Source organism: Haliaeetus albicilla, chromosome 12 (genome assembly GCF_947461875.1).
Source record: "Haliaeetus albicilla chromosome 12, bHalAlb1.1, whole genome shotgun sequence".
NCBI classification, from domain to species: domain Eukaryota; kingdom Metazoa; phylum Chordata; class Aves; order Accipitriformes; family Accipitridae; genus Haliaeetus; species Haliaeetus albicilla.
In genome coordinates, this window is record NC_091494.1 from 28,583,856 (window position 1) to 28,605,678 (window position 21,823).

At 64.2% G+C, this 21,823-nt stretch overlaps 4 protein-coding genes across 4 annotated transcripts; 2 read left to right on the forward strand and 2 right to left on the reverse strand.

Moving 5' to 3' along the window:
* Positions 1–4,519: 4,519 nt before the first annotated feature.
* On the forward strand, positions 4,520–8,548 carry ANKRD34C (ankyrin repeat domain 34C). The gene has a single exon (XM_069798742.1). The coding sequence runs from the start codon at positions 4,684–4,686 to the stop codon at positions 6,277–6,279; it is 1,596 nt and encodes a 531-aa protein (XP_069654843.1). The 5' UTR covers positions 4,520–4,683; the 3' UTR covers positions 6,280–8,548.
* Positions 8,549–8,718: 170 nt separating this feature from the next.
* Positions 8,719–11,598, forward strand: TMED3 (transmembrane p24 trafficking protein 3). The gene is made up of 3 exons (XM_069798743.1): positions 8,719–8,922; positions 9,377–9,625; positions 10,219–11,598. Exons 1-3 carry the CDS (start codon positions 8,764–8,766, stop codon positions 10,453–10,455), a joined length of 645 nt encoding a protein of 214 aa, XP_069654844.1. The 5' UTR covers positions 8,719–8,763; the 3' UTR covers positions 10,456–11,598.
* Positions 11,599–13,017: 1,419 nt separating this feature from the next.
* LOC138688311 (gonadotropin-releasing hormone II receptor-like) lies at positions 13,018–15,482 on the reverse strand. The gene is made up of 4 exons (XM_069799616.1): positions 15,440–15,482; positions 14,428–14,981; positions 13,781–13,985; positions 13,018–13,585 (listed from the first exon to the last, which is right to left on the reverse strand). The coding sequence occupies exons 1-4, from the start codon at positions 15,480–15,482 to the stop codon at positions 13,131–13,133; spliced, it is 1,257 nt and encodes a 418-aa protein (XP_069655717.1). The 3' UTR covers positions 13,018–13,130.
* A 1,941-nt stretch (positions 15,483–17,423) lies between these two features.
* Positions 17,424–18,824, reverse strand: LOC138688310 (mesoderm posterior protein 1-like). Its single transcript, XM_069799615.1, has 2 exons — positions 17,913–18,824; positions 17,424–17,486 (listed from the first exon to the last, which is right to left on the reverse strand). Exons 1-2 carry the CDS (start codon positions 18,822–18,824, stop codon positions 17,424–17,426), a joined length of 975 nt encoding a protein of 324 aa, XP_069655716.1.
* Positions 18,825–21,823: the final 2,999 nt, after the last annotated feature.

Genomic DNA, 21,823 nt, shown 5'->3' on the forward strand with positions numbered 1-21,823 from the left:
GACACCTGGAAGCTGGTGAGTTCAAGCTGGTGAAGTAGGAAAGCAAACTCTTGAGTCCAAACATCTGCAAGGAAAGGTTATTCTTGCTCTCCAGCCAGGACCAGTCCCAGCAGCACCACAGCCACCTAGGCAGTGAGCGGCAGAGCCCGGCACTGCGGCCAGGAGCTGGCCTGGGCTCCGGCACACGGACGATAACTAACGGGAACTGCAGGGTCGGCAGAAGAGGAAGGGTCGGTTGCAGGTGAGGGGGAGTCAGCTCCCCATCACTTGTTGCCAACACTCTCCTAATTGAGAGAAGAGCTACCAGGAGGGGTAATTAGAGCCTGGAGAAGGTCATGTGTGACTCACTGTGTCTCAGCAGCCCTCTGCTTCCAGCCACAGCTGTCTCTGTGCAGCAGCTCATACTGCACACTGGGAACAAGCAATCCCCCCCCATTTTGAAACAGCCCCGCCAAACCTTTCAATGAAGCTGCTGGCAGATCTCCTGCCCTCCAGGATGTGGCCAGCCCAGGTGCTGCAGGGAGAGCCCACGGATGGGAGATGGGACCCTCCAGCCCAGGCCCCTGAGCACCCAGCCACCTGCTTGGGGTCATCTGAATGAATAATCTGGTGTGCATGCATGCATCTGAAAATGAATGGACAAACACATACACTTTCAGGGCTTATATGGCCAATTTAGCAAACTATTGAGAAGTCTGTGTTACCAGAGCTAGCAAAGAAGCTGCCATAAGGTTTTCCTAAATGCTTTCTAATGTAGTAAGACCTACTTAATTTCTCTGCTAGCTCTGATTATTATTGTTATTATCAACTTTTACTAAAGAAGGTTGCAATTTTAGATTATATTTTAGTAATCACAAGAGAAATTTCCCCTAATGTTAATCTAATCTAAGAGAGTGCTATGATGAATACCGTTACAGGCAGCAGTAGTCTGCTAAATTACAGAGCCATGTAGCAGTATGTTTATTGTGCATTTATGACCATTTCCCCACCTTCCACCCAATTACCTATTTCTGCTGGGACTGCTCCTAAAGAGCCAATCTTCTCAGCAGCCACGGAGTAAAATGGGCTGGAGCCTGCAGGAAAGCAGTTTTCTGCCCAGATGAGAGATTCAGGGACCAGAGAGGTTTGCCCAGGGACAGCAGAAGGACACTGGTCCTCGAAACTTCCCACTGACACTGAGGGCAGCTTTGTGCCCTGGACAGCAGCATGCAGGGACACTGGCTTCTCCCTGCACAACACAGAGCGGTCGGGTACCCCAGAGGTGCACTCGGACCACAGGGTCATTGACACTGGAGGGGACCCCAGGGGGTCTCTAGTCTGACCCCCTGCTCCAAGCAGGATCAGCCGTGGGCTCAGACCAGTTTGCTCATGGCTGGGTCCTGCTGGGTCTGGAAAATCTCCAAGGACAGAGACAGCACAGCCTCTCTGGGAAGCCCATGCCAGTGCTGGATGGTCCTCCCAGTGACACCTGGGCACTGTAACACCCACATGGCACACAGCACCACAGCAGGCACGAGGGCACTGACAGCACATGTGTACCAGCGCACACCCACCCTCAGTGCCTGGGCACAACACAGGCACCAGGGAACACATGTGGCACAGCTCCACACCTGCATGTGGGCACACCGACCCACAGGACATGGGCACCCCAGTGCAGACGCCCCCCTGCATGTGGACACATCCTTGCACACGGGTACACACATGGGTACACGCATATGTGCAAGGACATACAGACATGGGCACACACACACACACAGGGATGCTGCCCCACAAAGGGACACGCACCCACAGCACACCCCACACACACGCAGAGACACACCTTGCACATGCATGGGGACACACACACACACACCCCCCGCACACCAGCATGGACACAGGCACCTCCGATGTGTGCACACCCCCACCCTGCACAAGCTCATCCCCACGGACACCGACACACACCCAGCTTCCCCCGCCCCACACCCCTGCACAGCACCGACACCCATGCACGGGTGGGCACGGACACCGGCACCCCCCCCCACTGCCGCACACGGACACACGCACACCCCCCACGCTCACGGCCCGGCACGCACACGGACACGCCCCCCCCCCCCGCAGGCGTGCAGAGACACAAACCCACCCCCCCCGCACACGGACACCCCCGCCCCGCCGCGCCCCGCTCCCACCTGGGGGCGGACGCGCCGCCCCCGCCCCCCCCCGCGCAGCCCCGCCGCGGGCCGGGCAGCACCGGGCAGGACCGGGCAGCGGCGGCGGGTGACGCAGCCACCCGGAGCGCACATAAGGGACGATGCGGGCGGGGGCGCCGGAGTAGCCCGGCACGGCCACCGGGCACCGATACCGGCACCGGGAACCGGGCACGGGGGCGGTGGGCGCCCGTCCGCGCCATCAGCACCGCGGACAGGGGCCTCGGCGGGAGCGGGCCGCCCCCGGGGCGGGGGGGGGAGCGGGGGGCGCCTGCCCCGGGGGTCCCCGTTCTCCCCCCGGTGTCTCTGCAGCCCCGCGGGCGAGCGTGCTCGGGCGGCGGAGGCCGCGGACCCCCGGCGGGCAGCGGGAAGGGACGAGGCTGCGCCCGGGCTAGGACCCTCCGGCGGCACCGCGGACCGGGGAACGCGACCGGCGAGGAGAGGGAGGTGAGAGGGCTCAGGGAAGCAGCTCAAAGGAGCCTGCCGGCTCCCCGAGGGGACGGGGCCGTGGGCGGCTCACCGACACGGCTCCGGGGAGGGGGGAGTGACACCGCTTGCGCCTCTGAGGGGGCCGGGGAGGGGGGGGGGTGACGCCCCCGGTGCGAGCACTTACAGCAGGTCCCAGGGCTGCAGGATCCATCCCCACGGCCTCCGGGACAGGAAGGGCAGGGGCTGGCAGGGAAGGGCAGAGCTGCTTGCACGCACCACGGGGGAGGCTTTCGGAGAGAGCTGCTGAGCACAGGCTGGCAAGAGCTCCGGAGCGAAGCGGGCAGGCTCCGACGGGCCCCTGGCAGGTGGGGATGCTCCGGGGAAGGGCTGGGCACGGCCTGAAGAGTGGCCACTGCTGCTCACAGCTGGACGGGCAGCAAAGCGCAATGAGAGCGTGGGGCAAGCAGGTGGCAGGGACCCTGGACAGGCTGGCTGAAGGTCTGGTTCCGTGCCTCTGTAATGTTTCCATGGTGCTGGGCATCTGCTGCTCCCTCAGCTGCTACCTCTGCCTTGTGCCTGGAGCCCACCAGGTCTCAGAGCTGCAGGGAACAGGTGTTGTTCCTCAAGGACACAGGCAGTAGGGCTATGAGGCACTCAGGTTGAGTATCATGGCTGTGGAGCAATGCACGTGAGACTTACCTGGCTGAATTTCCTGTGGCCAGCCCATGCCAGGCGATGGCAGGGAAGCACTTGCCAGCAGAGACTATGCCTGTTGATCCTCCTGAGGCAGTCCTGCTGCAGAGAGTGCTGTGAGTGGAAGCTGCTCTTACAGCACTCCCCTGCACAAGTGGCTCACACCACCATTAAGCAGCATGGGGTTACAGACAGCATGACCACAGCTGCTTCACGTTTCCTTCGGCAGTGAGGAAGCAAAGATCATGGCTCCGGCCCAAGAAGCCATGGGAAATACTCACACTGTCTCCAGTGGGCTCTGCGTTACAGCCTGAGAGACCTAGAAGTCGTGGTGGAAACCATCTCAGCATCAGGACCATTCTGATTTCTCTGGCGCTTGGGGAAATCAGCTGCATCCAGGCAAATGTCAGTACAGCTATGGGGGAAGCAGAGCTGGAAAAGAGCAAGGCAAGATGAACTGAGACATACTGCCAGGGAGCAGCAAGACCAGAGCTCCTCCACAGCGGCAGATGAGCCACAAGCCAAGGGTGGCCACCACACAGTCAGGGAACAAGCCCTCATCGGCAGGGCAGGGACAAGTCAGTGACAGGTCCCATCAGCAGTGATCATCAGGCCAAGGCAAGGCAGCAAGTCAGGTTCCAGGTCAGCAAGGGAAGTGCAATGAACAAGTCTAGTCTGACAGGGGTAAATGAAGTCTCTAGCACCTTCATAGCTCAAACCAGGACTGGGGTTCTGGGCCTGCATTTAAATAGAGCCCCCAGCCCAGGGGTGGAGGCGGGGGACGGGGGTGTCTCAGGTGAGCCTGGTCAGGACAATTAGGGGCAGCTGATGCACCCAGGGCCCTGGCAGCCAAGTCTGCTGGCATGTCTAGAACAGAGGAAGGCCAGAGGCTCCATGGCCGAAAGAGAAAAATACAGTATATCCTAAAGATGAGATGACTGAGAGGGGGCCAATGCCATAAAGTAAATGCATGGTATGGCTGTGAGAGGGCAGGGCTGAGGCATCTCCCAGCTGGCAAAGATCAGCTCTTGCTCCCCAGGAGATCCCTGAGGAGAGCAAGCCTTTCCTCCTGCTGCTGCTCACCTGCCTTGCCCCCCAAGCACCCCTCGGGGCAGGAGACCCTGTGTGCAGGGGGACTGTGGGGCTGCACACGGGCAGGGGAGGTGGATCTGGGGGGGGTCCTAGTGCCACAGGGTGGGGTGGATGTGGTCAGAGAGGTAGTGGGATGCGGAGCAGTGCCAAGAGCGTGACACTCCCGGGAAGGCCGGGCAGAGGCAAGAGCCAGGGCTGAGGAGCAAGCCTCACCTCTCCTTCACGGTTCCTTCCACAGCTGCTGGCTGTCACTGTCTTTGCCCATCAGTGAGCACCGGCCAGTGCCATGGATGAGGTGACGGAGCTGGAGATGGGGGGGAACTCCCTCCTAAAGGCAGTGTGGCTCGGCCGGCTGCGGCTGACCCGGCTACTGCTAGAAGGGGGGGCTTACATCAATGAGAGCAACGAGAAAGGGGAGACCGCCCTGATGGTGGCCTGCATCACCAAGCATGTCGACCAGCAGAGCATTAACAAGGCCAAGATGGTGAAGTACCTGCTGGACAACAGAGCTGACCCCAACATCCAGGACAAGTCTGGGAAAACAGCCCTCATGCATGCCTGCATCCGTGGCGCCGGGGGGGATGTGGTGTCCCTGCTGCTGGAGAATGGGGCAGACCCCAGCCTGGAGGACCACTCAGGAGCATCAGCTCTGGTCCACGCCATCAATGCCGATGACAAGGATGTGCTGCAGCACCTCCTGAACGCCTGCAAAGCCAAAGGGAAGGAGGTGATCATTATCACTATGGACAAGTCGGCCTCTGGCACCAAGACTGCCAAGCAATACCTGAACGTTCCCCCCTCACTGGAGTTCAAGGAGAAGGCCCCCCCTGAGGCATGCACAGCACCCTCCAGCACCCACTTGAAAACTCCTGGCTCGGCACCTTCCCCTGCTGAGAAGGAGAGCGGCATCTTCGGCCCACACCCATCGCACCCTGGAGACAGCCCCTCTGCCAGGTCTGCTGACGAGCCACCCTCCCCGGGCCAGAGAGCCGGCACAGCCAGGAGAGCCCATCTGCCCCAGCTGAAACGGCTACGGTCAGAGCCATGGGGTCTGGTCGCACCCTCAGTGCTGGCGGCCTCCACACACCGTGACGACACGCGGGTCTGCGCAGACGACGAGGTGATCATGGGCATCGGCGACCTCTCGCTCTCCAAAAAGGCTCCTCTTGCCTGGAGTGGCAGCAGCAAGAGCAAGGACCCCTCTCTCTTCCCCCCGGTAGACGAGCAGGCTCTGAGGACACCACCAGCCCCTGGGCCACTGGCGAGGAAAGCAGCCTACGAGAAGAGCCAGGCTGCCCACCAGCGCCTGCCCCGAAGAGGCACAGTCCCCGAAGAGCCGGAGAGTGTTGGCTCCACTGTCGCCGGCTCGGCCACGGCAATGGACACGCTGCACTGGCGGAGGCTGAGTGCCGAGCACTACGACTGCGACCCCCAGGTCTCCAGTGTCCCCGGCCTGACCGAGGCGGGGAAGGTGCCATCAGAGAGGAGGAAGCTCAGCGGTTCCCACCTGGCCTTGCTGGATGGCTCACGGGAGTCCCTGGACAGCATGGCCGGCACATCGCCTGCGACCATCCGGCACCGACCGCCCGGCTTGCTGGAGAGGCGAGGGTCCGGGACCCTGCTGCTGGACCACATCTCCCACACGAGGCCGGGATATCTGCCCCCCCTGAATGTGAACCCCAACCCCCCGATCCCCGACATCGGCTCCAACAGCAAAGCCTCCTCTCCGCTTGCTGCCTGCTTTAAGTCCCTGGTACCCATCGCTCCCAGCTCACCCAGACGGGGCGACTTGAGAGCCAAAAGGAAGCTTCTCCGGAGGCACTCCATGCAAGCGGAGCAGATGCGGCAGCTCTCTGATTTTGAGGAAATAGTGGCCCAGTAACCATGTCACCATTTGCTTCCCAGGAAGGTTACCAAACCAGTGCTCTCCGTGCAGAAACGTGATGGTTCCCGCACAGAGCGGTGACTTGGCCCTGGGGAAGCACTGGCAGCCGTGGGGGTCAGACCTGTGCCCAGGGGCTGAATCAGGACGTTCCTGTTCCCACATGCCAGAGCTGTAAGGAGAGCCTGAGCATCCAGCCCAAGCAGCTAAAGTCTCTCTTGTACTCTTTATTCACTTCTGGATCTTACCCCAGGAGCAACTACCTGAGAGATCAATCCCAGACTATCTGAGACCATCAGGCTTCGCACAAAGGCTCCTGCCTGCAGTTCAGTTATTCCTTGTTATTTACAATCCGCTTTTCTTCCATCCCACTTATTCTGACACAGAAACCCATCTGGAGCCCCACGCCGGTGAGCTGTGGGGCTAATGTGTTTGTGAAGTGCCTACCAGGAAGGAAAGGAGCTTAATGCTGTGCGAGGTTGGACAGAAACACCCCTCCCTAGCAATTGAATGTATTGATACCCTCACTGTGCTGGAAAGGGAGACAATTCTCCACCTCAGAGATTTCCAAGCACTTTGAAACTCCAGAGGCTGAGCTAATTCCACTACTGCTGCAACCTGGTGCTTCAGTGGGCCCAGATCTGGAACAGGTTTGTCTCTGTCTCTGAAACAACCAAGGGTCAAGGGCATTTCCCACCACAATGAGCAACTCCAAGCGCTGAATTCCTGGGCGGGGAGCACTCCCAGCTTGTCTACGTGGGAAGATTCTGCCAACGATGGGGGAGCAAGGATGTCAAGTTGCCAAGGATGGCACGTGGTGAGCGTCAGGGGTTCACCCCAGCAGGGGAAAGCTGCAGGCACAGCACCACAGCCAGGCTCCTCTCTCCTGCTGACCACGCTGCAACAGCTATCCTCTGGGACCGAAGCAGAGCTGAGCCGCATGCAGGCAGGAGGAGGAGGCAGCCGCAGGATGGCTCTGCATAGCATTGGTGTCTGCAGCAGTTCTCTGCACAGCACCATCCTGATGCGGCTTGAGTCCAAGCCAGCAAGCATGTCTGCATGGCTGGATGTGGGGGTGTGACTGCGATTCCTTCCCTGTGCACAGGGACCTGGGTGCCCAGCCCCGCAGACAGGGCCATGCAGCACCCTGCCGCAGGACAGGGCCTCCACCAGCAGCATGTGGCAGCTTTGCAGCATCAGGGCAGCAAGACCGCACACCGCCAGCCCCCTCCCACTCCCACGGCCCCGGCCCCAGCCAGGCACCAGCCGGCAGTGGGGAGCACTCCTCACCCCATGCTTAGCTGGGACTATGAGCTGTATGTGTGCCGGAGCTGCCATCAGTCAGCCAAACCCACCACACGGAGCCAGCTGTGAAGAGGAAACAGCCCACAGCCCTGTGCTGGTGACTCGGCGAGTGTTTCGGATCTGCAGCCCACCCCGAACATTGTGCCACCCATCTGAGGCCAAGCGAGAACGACTCCCGTGGGTTTATTCAATGAAGTCTCATGTGTCCTGACGCCCACTGCACAGTCGGTGTCACTTTGACAAGCAAGTGGCAGCAGTCTCACCCCGCCGGGACTGATGTCGGATTCTGCCCTTGCCTCAATCAGCCCAGCACATGCTTCCATCCATCCTTCCAAATCTGCTGGCAAAGAGCCGGTTCCTTGCCCAGGGCATTATCCGCCTTGCTCCAGGCTGTTGCAAAACTTTGCACAGTTCCTGCACAAAGCAGCACCGCGTTTTGGTTTTAACTGCACAAGAATGTTCTCTGACAGTGCATTTGAGATTTAAATATGCTGTTTAGAGCAAAAGTGGGCTTATATTTTTACAGCCTTAAAGTTTATACTCTCTGTAGGTCAAATGTCTTATAGATTGAATTTCAGGCATATTTTCCCTATAACAGTGACATTTGTCTCGTATTTTAGAGTGTGGATTTTTAAATCCCGTTGCTCATGTTTTCTGTTCGTTTCTAAATATTCCGATATGTTGTGTTTGTCTTTTTTTAAGCAGCGCTTGACGCCTTTAGCCAGCAATCAGAGGTTGGGTGCCTGCAGAATGTGGTCACCTCTTAGGGGCTTCCCGCATTCTGTGCATCGGACCGGGGCGTGTGAGCAGTGCTTCTCTACGGAAATATTTCGATGCATTTATTTAAGTGCCTGCGTGCGCGTATAGGTGTGAGCAGGCAGGTGTGGGAGGGTGACGTCATGCAACAGTACCAGGCTTTTTATATCATCGCTGCATTAATAAAGAGCTCAGCGTCGGGCCGAGAGCCGCTGCCCGGGGTGCCGCGGCCCCGGCCATCCTCCGCTCGGGGTGCCCGGGGGTTCCCGGTCCCGGAGGCGAGGCGGGGCGGGGGGGGGCGGGGCTGCCGCAGCCCGGCCCCGCCCGGAGCCGCCCCCAGCGGAAGCGCCGCCGGTGCCGGTGCCGGGCGGGCGCCACGTCAGGCGGGGCGGGGCGGGCCAGGAGCGGGGCTGGAGCAGTGGGATGCGGGCCGGGATGCGGGCCGGGATGCGGGTGCTGGCCGTGCTGCTGTGCGCGCTGCGGGCCGGCGGCACCGAGCTGACCTTCGAGCTGCCCGACAGCGCCAAGCAGTGCTTCCACCAGGAGCTGGAGCGCGGCCTCAAGTTCACGCTGGACTACCAGGTACTGCCCTGCCCGCAGCCCTGCCCCTGCTTGTGCCCATCGCCCCCTGCCCCTACCCCCGGCCCCTGCGGCTGCGCCTCTTCCCCGCACCCCCTCGGCTCCCCCCCGGACTGCACCGGGAGACGGTCCCAGCCCTGGCCCCGGGCCCGGCAGTGCCCTCCTCGGAGCCGGTACCGGGACGTGCCCACAGCGGCCACGGGAACCCCTGACCCGGGCCATCGGGGCCGTCCCCCTGTCCGGGCACCCCACCTGAGCTCTGGGCGCCCCACCGGAGCTGCTGGCACCGTGGGGCACAGCTTCCCCGGGGGTCCCCCAGCCTGGGCCCCTGTCCCGTGGCGGTCAGCCGTGGGCACGGCTGTGCACGCCAGCGTGGGGCCGGGCAGAGCTGCTCCCGGCAGGGCGGCAGGCTCTCGGCATGTGGTTTGGCAGGTGCTGCCTGCATCTCCTTGCGCAGGTGATCACCGGCGGACACTACGACGTGGACTGCTACGTGGAGGACCCCAACGGCAGGACGATCTACAAGGAGACCAAGAAGCAGTACGACAGCTTCCCGCACCGTACCGAAGTCAAGGGCGTCTACACCTTCTGCTTCAGCAATGAGTTCTCCACCTTCTCCCACAAAACCGTCTACTTCGACTTCCAGGTGGGCGACGAGCCACCGATCCTGCCTGACATGAGCAACCGCGTCACCGCCCTGACACAGGTGGGTCACTGCAACGCTGCCGCGGGAGGAAGGTCCTGCCACAGCTCCCGCTTGCGGCCAAACGGCCCCACAGGACGGCAGTTGGGGGCTCATCCCCTTCTCCCTCTGCCGAATGCAGAAGTGCCAACCACCAGCCAACCGCCCTGCCACATGCAGGCCACTTCCTCCTCCCAGTGGCACGGGCAGAGAGGGACGGGGAGGGCTGCTCTGGGTCTGAACCTCCCCTGGCCTGAGCACCCAGTTTCCATCCCGCACAAGGGAAGTGCAGCAAGGCTTTTCCATCCCTTGGCGTGAGCCCACAGGGATGGCTGCACCCTGGGCTGGGACCCAGACCCTGCTCTTGGCCCCCAGCACCTTGGCAGGGCTCTCAGTTGTGCCCTGGTGCTCACAGCAGGCTCCCTCCGCCGGACAGTCTCCAGCATTGCTCCTTCGAGCAGAACCGCTCTCGGGTTGGGGCTGGTAGAGACCCAGCGGCACAGGGCGCTGCTGTCCTGCTCTCGGGTGCCCCAGCACCATCCTCAGCTCCCTCGGCCGCAAGTGCCAGGCCTGCGCTGTGCCATGTCAGGAGCAATGGACCGTGCTTGTCTCCCTAGATGGAGTCCGCCTGTGTCACCATCCACGAGGCTCTGAACACAGTGATCGACTCCCAGACTCACTACCGCCTGCGGGAAGCACAGGACCGGAGCAGAGCCGAAGACCTCAACGGCCGGGTCTCATACTGGTCGGTTGGGGAAACCCTCATCCTCTTTGTGGTCAGCATTGGGCAAGTGATGCTGCTCAAAAGCTTCTTCACCGAGAAGAGACCCGGCAGCAGCGGGACCAGCACCTAGAGCCGCAGCCGTTCTGTGCCCAAACTGCGCGGGGGGAGCGGGCAGGCAGCATTATCCTGGGTCACGGTTTACCTCTGTTTTTCACAAGGTGCTGCAGTGGGGAGGTGGCTGGGGGGGAGCAGGGGATGATGTGACACTGCTGAGCCAGGTGGAAAATGGTCACCCAGGCATGGGCAACCCCCAGCCAATCCCCCCAGCATCACCTCCCGCTTTGCTTTCGCCTGCCCTGCGGCCCTGTCCCCTCGCCCAGCCAGTCTGTCCCCACTCGCCAGCTCCACCAGGGAAGCGGTTGGGTGCGCTGGGGTTTGGCATCAACACTCTGGTCCCTTGTCCGACGCCTGAGGCACCTTCAGAGCCCGATGTGACTGCAAGGTGCAGCCTGGCATCCAGCAAGGCCACACGCTGCCCACGCACACCCAGTGGGACAGGGAGCTCTGCCCAGGCCAGCGAAGGGATAGGACAACACCAACCCACCCAGCGCCCACCTTCCGAGCACTCCTGCCCCCAGCTGAGTGCTGTTAGCCCGGAGCAGAGCTGCCCTGCAGGCTGCAAGCTCTGTGCCTGCAGGCAGAGGAGCGGTGAGCACAGCTCCCCTTTTTTCCCTAGGCCAGGGCCAAAGTCGGCAGCAGCGTCCCAGGAGCCACTGGCTCAAAAACAGAGGCAAGGTTTCAGCAAGGCCTTTTGGCTTGGTGGTTTCCATTGCTTTGCAAGCCCCCATCCTCACAGTGAAGCATTTCCCAGGCCCTCCTGTGCCGTGAAAGCAAGCAGCATGCCCCATACAAGATGGTATTTTCATACTTGCACGAGTCCACTTGGCCACCCTACGCATTCCACTGTGCCCAGCAGACAGCAGGAGCAGGCACAGCTCTGCCTCACCTGTGCCAAGGAAACCCCATCCCCACTGCAGCAGCAGCAAGGAACCCCCACGCCCCTGGGACTGCAGCCCTGTTCCCTGGAGCCCCCACAAAACAGAGACCCCCCACAAGACCCCTTGGGAGACCACCGTGTGCAAGAGCCCTGGGGAGACCAGTGCGCCAGCCACCACTGCCAGCCCTCGAGCGGGCACGGGATCGCTCCTTGGGAGCCGGAGCAGCACCACTGGCGTTTTACTTTGCCACTTCGTAATAAACCCCTGCGACCGTGGTTCGCGCTGCCGTTATTGGGCACTGCTCCCAGGATGGACAGCCAGGTACGGCCACTGCTGAGCTGGCTGTCCCTGCCTGCAGGAGGCCCTGCCTGTTCCTGCCTCGTCGGGCACTCACCCCCTGCCAGCACTACAGGGAAGGGCTCGGCACCTGCCGGGAAGATGCCAGTCTCCCCCCTGGCCCTCGGCAGACTCCTGTCTAAGAAGAAACATTTTGGTGCAGCCAGTTACCGCAGCCCTCCCCTCCTGCCTGCCTGCAGCCCTGCCACACACCGGCTGAGCGTGCTTCTGGCACAGGACCAGATGCCAGAGCCAGGGAGACCCCCTTAGCAGGAGCAGCTCTCCCAGCAGTCCCCTCGCTGACGTGGCCAGCTAATGCATGAGGCCGCATCATCAGTGGGGGCTTCCCCAGGTCTATGGGCAAATCCCTAGGTCTGGGTCCTCCCTGGCAGCAGGGACCAAAGTGGGCGAGGGAGCCCAGTGACCCATGGCAGCAAAGTGGGGAGCCCCAGGCAGACGCTGTCTGGCGTTGGCCTCTTGCTTCAGTTGTGGCTTCAGCAAACCCTAGCTCAGCCAGTAACCCTACCCCAAGGCTGGGGGGATCCCAGAGCTGTTCACATAAGCCATCCCTCACCTCCAGCATTGCTCCTCGTGCCGTGGGGAGGGCTCAGACTGGCTGCTCCGGGGTGCAGGGGGAGGCAAAGGGCCCAGGCACCTACAGCTCCTGCTCAAGACCTGGGGCTGCTCCCCACCTCCCCAGCCTCTCCCGGCCCCGCCAGCTGCACCAGCTCCTGCGGCAGCACTGGCCTTGGGGCAGTTGCTGTGCACAGCCAACAGCAGCTGGGCCCCCGTGCCTCGCAACGACCTTCGGCAGGAGCCAAGAGCTCCCGTTTTGAGCGGAACAAGGCTGCTGCAGGCAGCGTGACGCCCTGGGACTGCTGCCAGCTCAGTGCCACTGGTGTGGACCAGCCCGTGGCCCACTGGGACTAGGAGCCCCATGGGGGACAAACAGCCCCAGCAGCCACTGCAGAGAGAGCAGCACCCAGACCTGGCCAATGCGCAGGATGCCCTTGGATCTGCCCATCCCTGGGGACCCTGGCAGCCCCCCATGGCAGGGGCAGGAGCAGCCAGGACTGGCTCCAGACCAGCCACCCCCCAGAGCCAGCAGGTTGGGGCTCCTGCCCAGCCTGTCCCCAGCAGCGCTGGCTCTGGAGACCCCAACCCAGCTCACAGCTGGGGACACGGGCAGGAGAGGATGTGGCCATGGGACACTTTATTGTGGTGCTGGGCTCTGCTCCAGTGGCTGTGCAGAGCTTGGCAGGTGCAGAGAGGGGAGAGGGGACCAGGGTGACCCACGCCAGCCCTGCCACCCACAGAGGCACTTTGGGGTGCCAGAAGAGAGCGGCAGCAACCCTGTCCCTGCCAGACCTGTCCTGCCCTCACTGTCCCATTCCCAGTCCCCTCCTGCCCACAGCCTCGATGCCTGCTGAGCACCCCAGGATGTCCCTCTGGGCGCGGGGCCATGCCTGGCTCACAGGGAGCTGCTCTGGCAGGAGCCAGCCCCAGTGGGCAGCCCCAGCCCAGCGGGCATCAGCTGCTCCTGCCCCCCTGGGACACCCCGCTTGGGTGGCAGGGAGGAGCCCGAGCAGTGGAAGGAGCCGGTGACTGGGGAGGGCGGCTGGGGCTCGGTGCCATGCCTGCAGGGGCAGCCCCAGCGCCTCTGGAAGGGGATGGTGAAGAGCCCATAGGTGATGGGGTCCAGGCATGCATTGAAGAGGCCAAAGATGAAGAGGATGTGGGTGAGGGCCGGCGAGACCCTCTTCTCCATGACCCGTGGGCAGAACCAGTACCACAGCCCCAGCAGGTAGTAGGGGGTCCAGCAGAGGATGAAGGAGGAGACGATGACCAGGCTCATCTTCAGCATGCGCAGCCGTGCCCGCGGGATGTTGTTCCTGGAGCACCGCAGCGACACGTCCTGGGATGAGACTGGGCGGGGGGGGCATGGCCCATGAGTGGGGGATGCTTAGTGGCCTGGCTGGGACAGGAACCCCATGCTCTGCAGGAGGGCTGGGGGTGCCCCACACAGCCCCAGCCAGGCTTCCCCCCTTCTCTCTTCACCCCGGGGTCCCTGCAAAGCCCCCTGGGCACAGGGACATGGCAGGCTGGTGCCCAGGCACTCACAAAGGCTGGAGCCCATGCGCCGGGAGATCTCCAGGAGGATGCGTGCGTAGCAGCAGATCATGATGAGCAGCGGCAGCAGGAAGAGGCAGGTGAAGCCAAGCATGTTGTAGAGGGTCTCGTGCCAGGGCTGGGGGAAGCTGCCCCGCGTGGTGCACTGGGTGAAGTTGTGCGGGGAGCGGAGGGTGACCGTGTGGAAGAGGAACAGCTGGAGACAGAGCAGAGGTGGGATGGTGGCCTCTTCGCTGGGGCCGCAGGGTGACGGGGGCTCTGCGCCTCCCGAAGGCAGGGCACCAGAGTCCCGAGCCAGGGACCACTGGAGCCACAGGGTCAGACCCTGCCAGCGGGAGCAGGAGCCGCAGTTGCCCCTGCGCCAGCTCCGCTCCCCGCTCCCAGGGGGCTAGGGTGCACAGCGGGGAGGGGGGCAGAGCTGGGTGCAGGGGGCACGCTGCCACAGTCCCTCTTTTGCTGCCCGGCTGGGCTGCCTCTCCTCCAAGCCCTCTCCATCCCCATCCCACAGGGCTCGTGGCAGCACCAGCCCTGGGAGCAACCCCAGCCGGCGCAGCCAGGCACCCTGGGAGCCGGCACAGGGGCTGGGTAGGCATCTGCCACGGGGCATGGGGCTGAAGAGGAGCCCTGGGGACGGGTACCTGCGGCACCGAGAGCCCTGCACTGAGGAGCCAGGCAGCATAGAGCATGATGCGGTTCCTCCTCCGGGCGCGGGCGATGGCCAGCGGGTGCAGGATGGCAGCCTGCCGGTCCAGGCTGATGACGACAGTGACGAAGGCAGAGGCGTACATGGCCAGCAGCCGGAGGTACATGAGGAGGCGGCAGGCCAGGTCGCCTGCCCGCCACTGCAACGTGATGTTCCAGATGGCGTCCAGCGGCATCACCGCCACCGTCACCAGCAGGTCGGCAGCAGCCAGGTGCAGCAGCAGCAGGCGGATGTGGGACCGCTGGCCGCCCCGCCGGCCCCCGGCTGCCCGCAGAACCGCCAGGTTGCAGCCGGCAGAGAGGACGAAGAGGGCGAAGGTGACAGCCACACGGGCCTGAGCGGCGGGGGAGAAGGTGGGCAGCTGCAGGGGCTCCTCACTGCCCTCAGCCTGGGGACTCCAGGCACAGCCCAGCTCGGGGGGGGGCAGGCTGCTGGGGGGCTCCACGCTGGCGTTCCCCACTGCAGGGTCTGGGTCCGGATGGCCCCTTCCTGCTGCAATAGGCAGACAGGCAGTGGCAGCCTGCCCAGAGGGGGCCCTGGGGTGAGGGCTCCGGGGGGGACAGGTCGTGCTCAGCATAGGAGGTCCCATACCCTGGAGCCCTGCTCCCTGCCCAGGGCCATGGTGCCTGCACCACAGCCCCTACCCCAGCTCACTGCGTTCCCATCTTCAGCTGCTCTCTGCATACCCGCTGCTCCTTCAGAGCCCCCAGCAGCCCCCAGAGCCCCCACACACCCCATAGAGCTACAGGGGTCCTTGGCACCAAGCAGGGCAGAGGGAGACAGTCTCAGCTGACCCCAACCCACCACCTACCCCAGGCCATTCCTGCTGCCCATCCATCCTCCACCCCAGAGCATCCCTTGTGGTCCTGCACAGGGATGGAGACCCTCCCAGCCCAATGCCAGAGCCCTCAGGGGACCAAGTGCCCCGGTCCCTCCACCCACCTCACCTCCAGCCAGGGTGTCCTGCCCAGCACCGCTCAGCTGGGCCATGTCAGGGCCGCTGCTCACGTACTGATGGGTGCCCATGCCGAGGGCTCCTGCATCTGCACCGTGCCTGGCGGCAGTGAGCCGATCGGGGCCAGGGAAAGAGAGGGAGCAGGGCAGGTACCGCTGTTGCGCTGGCACCTGCAGCCACCTCCTCGCCTGCTGCTGGGCCACACTCAGCAGGCGGCTGGGGGGATGCCCTTGGTAGCTCAGGTTGCTCCTTGACGTAGCCAGCCAGCTTGGAACAGCTTGGTCCTTCACCGCACGCCACCCACACACACACAGATGTGTAAGCGTGCACAGTGCTCACACAGACACTCAAATGCACGTTCCTCTTGATGCACACGCAGATGCGCACATGCTCATACATGTGCACACACAGCTCTGGCCTGAGATTGAGTCTCTCTACCCCCCACCCGCAGGCAGGCAGCTCTGTGCCCCTCTGCCCGCTCCCGCTCCACCAGCTCATCCCAAATCCCATCCTAACAGCGCAGGGCTGGCCCCTGCTCAGCACCTTGTGTGGCTGCCAGCCCCAGGAAACCCACCTGGGTCAGCCCTCACCCAGGGCAGGGCAGTAGGTGCCCAAGGCAGTGGGAGATGCCCCGTGGCCGTGAGAGGGAGCGCCTCAGCCTAAGCATGCCCCAGCCCGGGGGAAGGACCTGCCCCAGCCCCCAGCCCGGGTGGGTACTGCAGCCTGCCCTCCCCAGGGCTGGGACTGCTGCTGCCAGGGCCAGGCATCGGGGTGCACAAAGGCTCCTTGATTTGGGGTGCATCATTTGGGGGCATCCCAGAGACCCACAGGTCCCTTCTCCCAGCACTGCCTCTGCCAGCTGCTCCCCCAGACTGTGGCTGTCCCCACGGCCAGAGCATGTCCCCATGGACAGAGTGTGTCCCTAAGTCTCTTAAGCCCTGGCTGGGGGAGGGGGGGAGCTGCAGCCTGGGAGAGGGCGAGGGGGCTGCTTTGCATCTCAAAGGCTTCACTCCCCCTGGCAGACGGAATTAACATTATTAGCAAGTCATTTCACAGATAAGTGGGGCTCATTAGCCCTGCAGACCCCCTGCCCCAGAGCCCCCAGAGTGGGCAGAGAAGGGCCCCCCAGCACATTAGCACCCGGCTGTCAGGCCCTGACACGGTCCCTGTAATGGATTCTCCAGACCCCCATGGGCCCCCACACCCTGCAGGGAGCCACCGAAGGGACTGAGGAGCCCCATCTGCAGCCCCCCTGCACTCCCCTTTGGCCCAATGGGGTCAGCCCCAGCCCCACACCCGAGCCCTTCCCCTGCTGCTGGAGCCCAAATACCCACATTTAACCCTGCGCTGGGGGGGGGGGTCTCACAAGCACCAGCATGGGGGGCAGGTGATGCTTGGCTCACACTGAGCCCCAAGGCCGGATCCGGAGGGTACTGGTGACCCCCTGTCCCCAGCCAGGGGACAGACCCCAGGGCAGGAGGTGTCTCTCCCAATCCCCCCCCCTGCAATTGCTTTCCCAGATGCTGTGCAGCCACCCCGCAGCCGCGTGCTGTGGTCCCCAGTCCCTGCAGCCCAGCAACACGGCGCCGCATCTGTGCCAGAGCCCCTGCCCATGGCCTACCCTGCTGTAGAGCAGGAGTTTCACCAGTTCAGCCATCCTCTCCTGGCCCCAAACCCACTCCCGGAGCTGATGCAGTGGCCCAGGCACACTGCACTCCATCCCATGCCCAGCTCTTGCCACAGGAACAGCCACGCGGTGACACACAGAGGGGCACAAGGGTTTCTTTATGTGCAGTCGCAGCCGCCCCAGCACGTCCAGCACCGCTCCAGGCTCATGCAAGAGGCAGTTCGTCCCCACCACCTCCCAGCTGCCCAAGGTGGGACATCATCCCCCGCGCTGCAGGCATCCGGACAGTGTGTCGTGGGGCCACATGGCACCAAGTGCTCCAGCGCCGGGGAGCGTGGGCTCGTCTGGGTCAGTCCTGGGGCTGTGGTGGGAGCAAAGCCTCCAAGAGAGAGAGCAGGTCTGTGGAGAGGTCCTGGGGGGAGCGGAGGGTGGGTGAGAGGGTGACTGGCCAGGGTGGGGGTCCATGGCAAGGCTGGGGTCTCAGGGGGTGCAGGAACGGGGGCTGACAGACCCCACCAGCCAGGAGGGCTCCTGGTCAGGGACAAACAGGACCATGGCCTCAGGTCTGTCTGTCCCAGCTGATGGGACCCCAACAAACACGAGGGAGGGTGGCTCCGGGGAGGATCGGAGCAGGCTGAGGGATCCACGTGCACCCGCTGCAGGAAGGAGGGGGGGACACCACTCCGTTCCCAATCCCAGACAAGGCTGTTGTTACCCCAAACCCAGTCCCCACACTGACCCAAGCCAAGGGGACTCCGAGCGCACCGGAGCCCCACCCCATGCCAGCCCCTTGCTGGGAGCCACCTGGGCTCACCCCAGTCCCTACCAGCGCACATACCTGGGTGACTGTCCCTGCATCCATGAACTCTGGCAGCATCAGCCCCGCATCCAGGAGGGGGTCACTGGGGAGGTCCGCGGGGGCCCCTGCCCCTGTGCAGTGAGGAGGGGACAGCCAGGAGGACGTGTTGGAAGCAACAGCCCCGTGCAGCTCCAGGGGCGTCCCCGTCACAGGGATGTAGGGGGGTGACCCCCAGGCCTCCATCCCCATGTCGGGAACTCCAAGCACCTCTGGGGGGGTCCCTGCAGCAGGGCCACAAGGGGGTGACCCCCAGGCCCCTGTCCCCATACCAGGAGCCCCATGCAGCTCCAGGGGGGTCCCCACCATGGGAGGTGACCCCCAGCCCACGGTGCCGGGGGGCAAAGCATCCTGCGGGGCTGGGGTCGGCAGGTGCAGGCGGGGGTCCGGGGTCTGGCAGCACCCCAGGCCCTGGGGGCAGAGGGGGCAGTGCCGGGGGGCCGCCCCCCGCTGCCGGGCCAGCGCCTCCTCGCTGAGCCCCAGCAGGGCTGAGAGGTGGGCGATGTAGCGGATGGCGAGGCGCAGGGTCTCGATCTTGGTGAGGCTCTGCCCCGCAGGCGCCAGTGCGGGTGGCAGGTAGTGCCGCAGCCGCAGCAGTGCCTGCGCCAGCCGCCGCATCCGCAACTTCTCCCGCTCGCTGGCGCTCTGCCGCGGGCCACCTGGCCCCGAGCCCCGGAGTCCCTTTCTGCCCCCGGGGCCACCTCGCAGGCGGGGGGCGGCGGGGCCACGGCAGGGTCCCCGGGCAGTGGCGGGAGACGAGAGGCCGCAGGAGTCGGGCGAGGGTGCGGGCGAGCTGCTGCTGTAGCCCTCATGGTCCGGGGGTCCGCAGCAGCCCCAGTCCTGCAGCAGAGCGGTGGCGGGGAGCGGGAGGCCGGGGGCTGCCGAGTGGGCCATGGCTGTGGGGCCGTATGCTGGCGTCCCCCGGCCGCCCTGGCTTTATGCAGGGTTGGAGGTGTGAAGTGGCACCTTCGCGGCCAGCATCAGCAGCACTTCAAAGGCCGGGGGGGGCTGAGAGCAGCCGGCTTTGAACACGCGGGTGACGAATTTTACCCCAGCAGTGTGAGGCTGCTCTGTGCTGCCCACCCCCTGGCAGCCCTCACCCCCCCCCGCACTGTCCTGAGGATGGGGCTTGGGCCCCATGCGGGGGCTGTAGTGGGGGCTGCCATGGGGACTGTAATGGGTCTGCGGTGGGGTCTGCAGTGAGGTTGGCAGTGGGGTTTGTAGCAGGGCCTTCATCGGGGTCTGGCGTGGGGTCTGCACTGGGGTCTGCAGTGAGGTCTGCGGTGGGGGTCTGCAGTGGGGTCTGCAGTGAGGTCTGCGGTGGGGGTCTGCGGTGGGGGTCTGCAGTGAGGTGCACACTGCAGCAGTGCCAGCTCTGGGTATCCACGTCCCCCACCACACAGCACAGCCCCAGCCGGGCATCCCGGTGCCCAGCCTGGCTCTGCGGGACACCGACCCCGCGCCCGATGCCGGGGGGGGGGCACGGCCCGCCCTCCCGCGGCAGGTCCCCCGCAGCCCCCGCTAATGGCGTTTCACACGCTGCCCCTAATGAGCCCGGCCGCCCGCTGAGCCCCGGCGCGGAGCCGCGGCCGCAGCCCGGTGCCGGCGGGTGCCGGGATGGGCGGCCCGGGCGCGGTGACCCCCACGGAGGGGGGGGGGGGGCTGGGAGGGGCCCCCCCGCCGCGTTCCCAGGCCCCGCAGGTGTCGGCGCCGGCGGGTGCGAAGGTTTCCCGGGAAACCCGGCCCCGCCGCCGGCAGGAAAACCCATCAGGGTAGCGAGCGGGGGGGCCGGGACACCCGGCACCGGCACGGCCCCCTCCTCACGGCAGCCTCGGGGTACGTGATCCTCACATGGCAGCGTGGGGTACAGCGGTGGGCATGGGACCGCCATAGCAAGTGTGCACAGCCCCCCCCCAATATCATGTATCAGCCACAAAGCTGGGCAGGGGGCACGGGGCCAGCTGGGGGGCACGGAGCCAGGCACGGGGCATGGCACCAGCAGTGGGGTGCAGGGCCGGCCACCTCCCCAGGGAAATGCTGCCGAACAACACGGCGGGTGAGCCAACGCCTCATTGCTCACAGGCTCGTGTTTCCCAGTGGTCACATGAAGCTTGTTCAGTTTTCCTTGGCAATGTCGTGACACAGAGGTGACGAGATAAATCCTGCTTATCACTCACCACCAGCCAAGTGCTCCTGCCATCCTCACCGCACTTGCTGGAGCAGGGCAGGCTGCGCAGCCCCGTGGCAGCCCTGGGTGCCCCGGCCCTGCAGGGAGCCTGGACGGGGTCATCACCGATGCTTCAAAGCCCCATTGTGCAGGTGTCACAGGGCCCTGGGCCTCCAGCGGTGCAGAGGCAGCCAGGACAGGGTGCTGACCTGCTGCAGTCCCTCCCTGCCACCAAGCATGCCATGGCACCTGGCCCAGTGCTGCTCAGAGCCATGGGCACCCCAAGGCGTCACACCTGCAGCCCGGCCTCCAGCCCAGCCCTGCTCTCAGCACCCACACCCACTGCCAGGCACCATGAGGATATTGGCATCTGAACTGGTCATTACCTTCCCACAGACATTGCAGACATGGCACAAAACCACCAGGGTTAATTGCCATTAAGTCCCTCTGCCCTCTCGCTGGAGGAAGTGCTGTGCCACCGCCCCGTCCAAGGTCCAAGGGCACCGGTGCCAACTTGGACCTGCAGGACACCTCTGGGTGCACAGATGTCTGATGCCGTCCCCAAGCCAATCTCTGGGGCTGGGGGCTGCAGTGGGGGCCCAGCAGCAGCCTGGCCCCGGGAGTGTGGCAGGGTGCTCTGCACCCAACAGCACAGCCTGGGGCACAGCCCCTTCCCCACACACCCTTCAATGCTGCCCTGCCCTGCCCTGCTCCCCGCCATTCCCAGGCCCCCTCCTGGGTCTCATTAGCTGATGAGCTCCCGGGTAATGAGTTCTGCAGCCCCGCTGGGCAGCCGCTTCCCACCTCCCTCTCTGTTTAGACAAGTGCTAGAGCACGGCTGGGCCATGGCAGTGCTGGCTGTGGGGTCAGAGCCCCCTCCAGGGAGAGGCCACAGTTCCTCACCCCTCAGGGTCTCCCCCACATCCCTCCAGCCCATATTGACGGAGCACAGGCACAGGGCCATGGGGTGGGACGTGGCGAGGGCACTGGGTTGGAGCTCAGCTGCGGAGCCACAGGGCTCCTGACGGTGTTGCTGGACAAAGCTGGCCAAAACCCTCCCCAGGCAGTCAGTGCCTGGCTCGGACCCATGCCCCCAGGAGCAGCCAGCTCTCCTGCTGAGGGGGTCCTGCCGGGCCCTGCTGGGGGCCCTCCCCAGGACACCTTACTGTCCACCTTGGACCCCCTGTCCCTGCTCCAGCACCTCCCGGGGGTCAGACATCCACATGGCTCCCGGCCCTGGCTGTGCACTCTTGTACCACTGGGTGGGATGGGGACAGCTGGCAAGGATGGTGCCCAGAGGCTGTGCCTGGCCCAGGGGTGAGTGCCACAAAAGCATCCTGGCAAACAGCCTTCTGCAGCCAGGAGCACCCAGAGCTGAGCGAGCAGCTGCCTGCCCCTGCTTCTGCAGCATCACCCAGCCCATGCACGTGGGCAGGGTCCCCTGCCCTGGAGCATCCTAAAGAGCTTAGCAACCCACCACGGTGCTGCCCGCTGCCTCAGGGACCCTGAAGCCCAGTCTGGATTTTGCACCAGTTGGACAAGCAGCAAAGGGAGCCTCAGCTCCATGCATAGGGGCACAGCCTGGTGGGTCCCCACAAACACTCATGGTCTGCCTCCAGCTTCTCTAGAGTACGCTGGGAGCTTAGAGAGCTGGGGCTGCACTGGGGTCTGCAGTGGGGTCTGCTGGGATCCCATGGGGTCAGGGAGACCGAGGCAGCATGGCCTG